The sequence below is a fragment of the Chaetodon trifascialis genome, chromosome 11, assembly GCF_039877785.1.
Source record: "Chaetodon trifascialis isolate fChaTrf1 chromosome 11, fChaTrf1.hap1, whole genome shotgun sequence".
Taxonomy (NCBI): Eukaryota; Metazoa; Chordata; class Actinopteri; order Chaetodontiformes; family Chaetodontidae; genus Chaetodon; species Chaetodon trifascialis.
The window spans coordinates 15682501-15689800 of record NC_092066.1 but is presented as its reverse complement, the minus strand read 5'-3'; the positions used below and the strand labels follow the sequence as shown (position 1 = coordinate 15689800).

Below are 7300 nucleotides of genomic sequence, written 5' to 3'. Positions count from 1 at the left end.
GTGCCTGCTGCCTCCCCTCCGGATTATCACTGCTTAATGTCACTTCTGACGAGCCACTACAACTATCTAAAGGCATTTGTTGACTATATGCTCCATTATTTATCTTAAATTAGTGGTTTCACGGCTGGCTTAACCTAGGGTTGAGAGTGTCTGTCAACAGCAGAAAATGGCACCTTTATTTCATGTATTTAAAGTTATTTAGTCAGTCCAAAGCCAGGAGTGTGGGCGATTACTTGTTAGGGCCCCTGTTTTAATCTCTGCAGCCTACAAATAAGTCTAACACACTACATCCACCCTTTCCAAAATCCGTTTCCGTGTGGTCCGTGTTCACTGGTCTTTTTTTAGATAAATAGACAGTACAGTTGATGCACTGACGCTGATACGGACCTCAGTACTGTATGTCATTTGGCTCATGTCATTGAATTACCATTATGGGAAGCATCTTAGTGTAAGAGACCGCCCCAGTATCCGCTGCTGCATCCAACTCGCTTTCACACTTGGGTTCATTCACACTCACTTTTCCCACCGGGATGGAGCCGCTTCAGCCAGCGCGCAGAGCCAACAGGGAACACACACGCTTTGACGCGGCACACATGGCTGCAAATTTACGGCGAATATTTTCCACGCTCATCTGGATAATAACAATAGTTTCAAGTTCGAGGACGAGGATTTATTCACCCAACGAAGGTGAGTGCGGAGGGAATCGTCTGAGCTGCGTGACACATTCGGGTTTTCCGCTCCTGCACGCTGGGACTCGCCGCTGCGTGCGCTCCGCGCGCGTCCCAGGATGGTAAAGAGCAGGGCGAATATGCATGAAACTTGAGCAAAGCCAAAGAGTTGGATTTTTGGAAATTTCTCTTGTTATTTATCGTGGTTTTCTGGCGGAGTTGTGCCTCCAAGGAGTTCAGCCACGCGTTCTCTCTTTCCAGAGCTGTCACGAAAATCTTTTGTTTCTCGGATATTTACACATGATAAGGCCAGTGTAGCCACACTCTACTGTCAAGCTTTGTGTGCCTTATCTTTTATTCAGAAACAGTTCAATCTTAAAACTCATGCTGTCTGTTGAGTTTTGTCTGTTTACAATAATAAGATTTGAAGCCATTAGATAAACCAGTGCTGGAATTTGAAATTAGAGAAACTGTCTGATCCGTTGGCCATGACAGTTATTCCTAAAAGTAGTCATATACTAAAGCTAATCAAGTGAGGGAAATGTCCCACTAAATCCATGTTTGTCCCAAGCTCAGTAGTCATTTATTTGGGTGGTCTGGTGTGATCTGCAAAGTGCAGAAGTGTAACTCATTTCTCAATCCTAAAGATTTTGTTTATTTATGTGATTGAAGCACCCTGGGCTGTTTGCCCTTAAACCACCTGCATTTGTGTGTACTTTAGTGACCCTGCTGGATACCAGGACAGTGCCAGGAGAGCTGAAATGGGCAGCCAGTCCTTCAGAGGGAGGGGTGAGTGGGAGCTCTTCTTCTTCTTTTTTTTAACAGATACACTGTTTACAACCTGTTCTCTCTTTGGAAAACACACTCACTCCATCTCTCACTCACACACACTTGGTCTGGAAACTGTAAAGAATCATCCCACAGATTTTGAAATGTGCTGTTGTTCACCAAGCCTAAGTGCTAATATGAGATTGCTGGCTGCTGGCGTTGTGTTTGGCACGCGAGAAGGCATAAACCAGCTTGGTGGTGGGTGTCATTTTTAAGGGATTTTTACTACCATGCAGTTGCCAGGATGAATCCTGGAAATGTCTGTTTTATATCATATCCTCTCATCTTTTGTACTTTTTGTTGTTGGTACATTGTGATCTGCCATCTATATGGCCCTCCTCTTCCTCTCTCTCTCTCTCTCTCTCTCTCTCTCTCTCTTTTGCTCAGTGTCTCTCTCTCACACCTCTTTGTTGGTTTAAGAGTTATTGGTGAACTTGACTCTTATTCCTTCAGTCACCATGCTCTCATTCTCTCACATGCTGTTTGATTGACGGGGTCCTGGTCTGCACGCACTGAGCTTTTGATTACAGGCACCCCCCACCTTCCACATCAGCTACACACATACACACACACATACACACACACATACACACACATACAAAACACCATCTCTGTATGGTTGGGGCAAGTGCAGAGCTTTTTTTCTTGTGACAGCTGTGATTTCTGTCTGCTGACAAAGACTCTAAAGAGGCTAGAACAAGGAGGCATCATACCCCATGACAGCTTTTTTTTTTTTACAGCTCTGTCCCTCAATACACATATCCTCTGCAAAGACACACACACATATATATAACATACAGCAACACACACAAAGATGTGACCGTGTGCTCATGCTCTCGCTCATACGTACACACTCGTATGTTCACGTACACATACACGCATACATAAAGGAGCGCACAGTTACAGACAGAGAAGCTGATAATTGATTTTTGAGACTGACACCAGTGATGATACTTGAGAATAATAAAAATCTGCCAGTGTTTCAACATTTAACTTGATGGTCAGCAAAATTTCAGCAGTAAACATCAGTGGAAATAAAGAATGATTAAAAAATAATAGAATCTATATAAAATCATCAAGAATGAATACAAATTAAGGAAAGCTTAGGTCAAATGTATGTGGAAATGAGGCATATGGAACATTAACTGCACTGCAGTCTTTTTCCATGTCTGGAACATTTACACCAATATTCATTTATCAGTATATCTGTGATAAGTCAACATTGGCCATTAAGATCGGCCCTGATGACATATCGATCAGGCTCTATTAGACACACATTCACTCCCCCCCAACACACACACACACACACACACACACACACACACACACACACACACACATTCCGGCATTCTCTGACTCTACCTCTCTTTTTCTCTCTTTCGACACGGCGCATTTAGTGTGTATACAGCTCTCACTAGAGCAGATTATTATTCAGTGGCAATAAAAAGCCAATTTGGAGTTGGGAGGCTGAGCGGTCATTTGAAGGGTCACAGTACAAGGCAAATAGTCGGCACTATTGAGATGGATGGCGCAGTGAAGGTTGAGCCTGCTTCACTTGTATGGAAATGTGCCTGGAATATCCTTGGAGTTGCAACAAATCTGAACCACTGTCCACTGCAGAATATTGATGCAAGAATGAATGTTAGCCTGTGAGCTTTCGAATGACAGCAGTGAATTAGAGGAGTAGCGCCCCAGCATCTGAAATGTATTGGATCTTGATTTTTCTGTATTTATGAGGGCAAAAATTGCCTCAAGTGGATAGAAAAACAAGATAAGTTCTCCACAGTGAGCAGGTTTTTCTAGTCATTACTTATGTAAGGGTCGTTTTGTGTTAAAGCCTCTGTCTATGAGAGCTGCAGATTTTTAAAGAGTAAAGAGTTAAGTTCAGAGTTAAACCTGCATTGTATCAAATAAGTCTCAATTCATGCCAGTACAGTATGAAAATGAACTTTTAGACCTAACCTTCCTGTAATCATCACAGACAACACTGAGCTGCATTTTTTTTTTTTTGACAAAAAGACATCATTTGCAGCTGCCACCAGGGACTGTTGTGAAAACCTTTTGAAAACTTGTTGGTGCATTCAGCATCAGAAACTCGGATGTCTGAAACTTCAGAGTCAGCAACATTTTAAATACAACAAGCTTTCACATTCACATTATCCTTTTCACAACATCTGTGTATACTGATTGTTTCCCAGCTTCCATATTCTGATGACATTTCTTAAAAACATTGCTGCTTTGAGGCTAATTATTACATTTTAGATGTAAAACTTTATGTTTGACCTGCCTTGACATTTCAAGAATTGACTAATTGATTTTCATACTGTTGACAGTATTAAAATTTAAATATCTAAACATCTATCTATGATACATGTTCTGAAGTGGTGGCCTATATTGTTGAGTGTACCCACTAATCAGAGCATGCCCTCACAAAGGTACTAATACGATTGCATGTGTGTTTATTTCCAGTGGGAAGAGGTGAGTATCATGGATGAGAAGAACATCCCCATCAGAACGTACCAGGTGTGCAATGTCTTAGAACCCAATCAAAACAACTGGCTGAGGACAGACTGGATCCCACGGTCCGGCGCTCAGCGGGTCTACGTGGAAGTCAAGTTCACCCTGAGAGACTGCAATAGCCTGCCAGGGGTCACCGGCACATGCAAGGTACAAGATACATGCTTATAATGTCTGGACGGAACATAATGTTCATTGTATGAGTCGGTGCAGTAGAAAATTAGATGACAACAAGGATTTGCATTAAAGGAATGACTTCTTTAACATCCTAACTTTTATGCTAATTAGTTAGTGGAGAGACTGCAGCTAATGGAGCTTTATTATATATTACAGCTGCTGGTTATTCAAGCACAAACCGCCCTTTGACTCATTATCATATTAAGAGAAAAGATGAGCGCTGATGATGATAAATGGACGCCTCGGTCTGACTTTTTTTTTCTGTCCATTTTGTCTTGTAGGAGACATTCAATCTGTACTACCACGAATCAAACGAAGACAGGGAGAGCTACATCAAAGAGAGCAGCTTCATTAAGGTGGACACTGTGGCAGCAGACGAGAGCTTCACCCAGGTAACACTAAACAACTGAGTCAGGCTTTGAGTTCTTTGTCCTCCCTCCTCCGCACACTTTAATTTGCTCTTGAAAATAAAACCCCCTGTGGCACTTAGCTGTGATTTTTTTATTTGTGTTACAAGCACTTTTATCTTGGATGTCCATTATGCGTCCCAGGAATGTTGGCAGGGTGCTTCTGCTTAGTCTTTACTAACATAACTTCTGATTTTAGCACTGTAGGCATTACGGCTTATTTTACCTTTGGAATCAATAGAAATCAATTTGAATGAGAGCCAAATGCTGGAAATGCGTGAAAAGATCAGCCATGGTTTAACAGCAACTCCCACTTAAGCTTGAACAAGCAAATTGAACTGATAAAGACTGACACCTTTTACTGCACATTTCAATAATGTCACCATCTCTCCATCCAGGTGGACGTTGGTGACCGCATCATGAAACTGAACACTGAGGTGCGAGATGTAAAAGTCACGACCCGGAAGGGTTTCTACCTGGCCTTTCAGGACGTTGGCGCCTGCATCGCTTTGGTGTCCGTCAGAGTTTTCTACAAAACCTGCCCGCTCACTGTCCGCAACCTGGCAACTTTTCCCGACACCGTTACCGGCGCAGATACTTCTTCCTTAGTGGAGGTCAGAGGGTCTTGTGTCAACCAATCAGAAGAGAGAGAGGAGCCTAAAATGTACTGTGGAGCTGATGGAGAGTGGTTGGTTCCTATTGGTGGATGTCTCTGTAACCCAGGATATCAAGAGAAGAGTGGCATGTGTAAAGGTAAGTGATGCTGGGTGCTGTCTGTTGTCATTTGTTGTTTGGTCCCCTTGTGTTGCCAAATCCGAGTCCCGTGTCTCTATCGGTAACAATCTTTAGCGCTTCAGCTAACAGGCTATTCCCTAATGATGGAAAACAGGAACAGAGATTTGCTTTGTGTGGTAATAAACACCTGTTTGATTATTCTGTGGATTATTTTAATTATTGTTGAGGATTTGGTTCAGAATTGTAGTAATTTTACAACAACAAATTCATCAGAGCAGATGTTTTTTCTACCTTTTATAGAATTAAAGAGTTGAAGTGTAAATTTCTTCTGATCAATGTAGTTTGGAGATAGGTTGGTAATAACAAACTATGTCACAAATTGTAATCCAGTTGTGTTTAATGGCTAGAATTAGCTATGTATTTTTGCATTTTTCTATGTATAATAGTTAAACATATTGGAAGAGAACCAGCATTTGTATTTTTTTAATGGCAGATGTAACATTTTCAACAATTCAACAGGTTGGGAAATTCACTTATTCACTTTCTTGCCAAGAGTTAGATGATATGACACTCTCATATCTGTTGTAGTCAGGAGATAGATAGCCTAGCTTAGCACAAAGACTGTAACAGATCCACACACCAGCACCCTTACAGCTCACTAATTAATATATTATTTCTTACTGATGCTCCACAGGTTGCCTGGCAACCTCACAGTGATCACAAGACTCCAGAGAGTCACTTCACCCGGTCAACAAAGAGTCCGACACACCTCTGCGTTGCTGCAATGTGTCATTTTTACTCTTGAACAAAAAGAGATAATGTGTTAATTAGTGAGCTCAAGGTGCTGGTAGGTGGATTTTGTTGCCTTTGGACAGAGCCAGGCTAACCGTTCCCCCTGTTTCCAGGCTATGTGTAAGCTTCACTGACTATCTCTTGACTACAGTCTTATTTTTAACATACAGTCATGAGTGTGATATCGATCTTCTCATCCAACGCGCTTGCAAGAAAGCGAATAAGTTTATTTAGATGTCAAACTAGTCTTTTAAAGTGTTCATCTGTGCAGGCTGTAGAAGATAGACTTTGTCCTTTCAGCTTCTTTTTAGAAGTAGCCCCCAATAACTGGCAGTAATGACATTACATATTTCTGACTCTGAATACCATCAAAAAACTTCAGCACTCTCAGTCAGTTCATCCAATATCTTTCAATAAATCCAAGATGAGAACAGTTTTTTAAGTCGTGCAGTATCAGTAAATCTTACAGGTCTCAGTGTGAGGTGTGCTGACATAACAACAGCCATCTGGACAAAAAATGTCTTTCTATCACTTACAAATCTGGTCTGAACTTTACAGTAACAAATATGCAAGCTGTTCACACCTTTCACCATACATGTGGCGTGGATGACGTGTAATGTTTGGAAGTGGCTCTTGTGATAGTGAAGACTACTAAATGTACGCATTTGCGTGAGAAAGTGGGGTGAACGAGGAACAACAGACTTGCTGGAGACACTTTTACAACATGGCCTCACTCCCCCTATTCAGTCACATATACAACAGACACACAACATGTTCGCTCGCGCACACACACACACACGCAGATGGACAGACACCAATAGAGAAAAGGGAGAGCGACTCACTGATCTGCTCCCTCAGTTTTATTTATGAAGCCTATCCCAGCAGGCTAATTGTATAACAAACAGACTCATAATTCAAAGAGAAGAGAAGAGATGCTGAGAGAGAGAAAGACGGAGAGATGGACGTAAAGAGAGGGATGCAGTTGGTGCCAGTTGGCGATAAAGAGGGAAAAAAAACTTTTTTTTTTCTCTTTGCAATGAGAAGAGCAGTAGCCAAATTCTCTATGTGACAAATGTTCTCTCAAACCTCCACCCTGCCTGCCCCGTTTGTTCTCTCTGAAAAGAGGAGGAGGTTTGCGGGGTGGTCCCTGAGGCCTGAAAGATGTTCCTCCTCAAC

At 41.9% G+C, this 7300-nt stretch overlaps 1 protein-coding gene across 2 annotated transcripts in view; it reads left to right on the top strand.

The window, feature by feature from the left end:
* The first annotated feature begins 278 nt into the window (after window positions 1–278).
* LOC139338399 (ephrin type-A receptor 4-A-like) overlaps window positions 279–7300 on the top strand; it is a 24734-nt gene continuing 17712 nt past the window's right edge. Inside the window, exons 1-5 of one of the 2 annotated variants that reach the window (XM_070973351.1) lie at window positions 279–687; window positions 1390–1457; window positions 3966–4163; window positions 4472–4582; window positions 4996–5350. In XM_070973351.1, coding sequence (XP_070829452.1) covers window positions 531–687; window positions 1390–1457; window positions 3966–4163; window positions 4472–4582; window positions 4996–5350 — 889 coding nt within the window. In that variant the 5' untranslated portion in view covers window positions 279–530. The remainder of the gene's footprint in view (window positions 688–1389; window positions 1458–3965; window positions 4164–4471; window positions 4583–4995; window positions 5351–7300) is intronic. The other variant, XM_070973350.1, reaches the window with a different exon arrangement.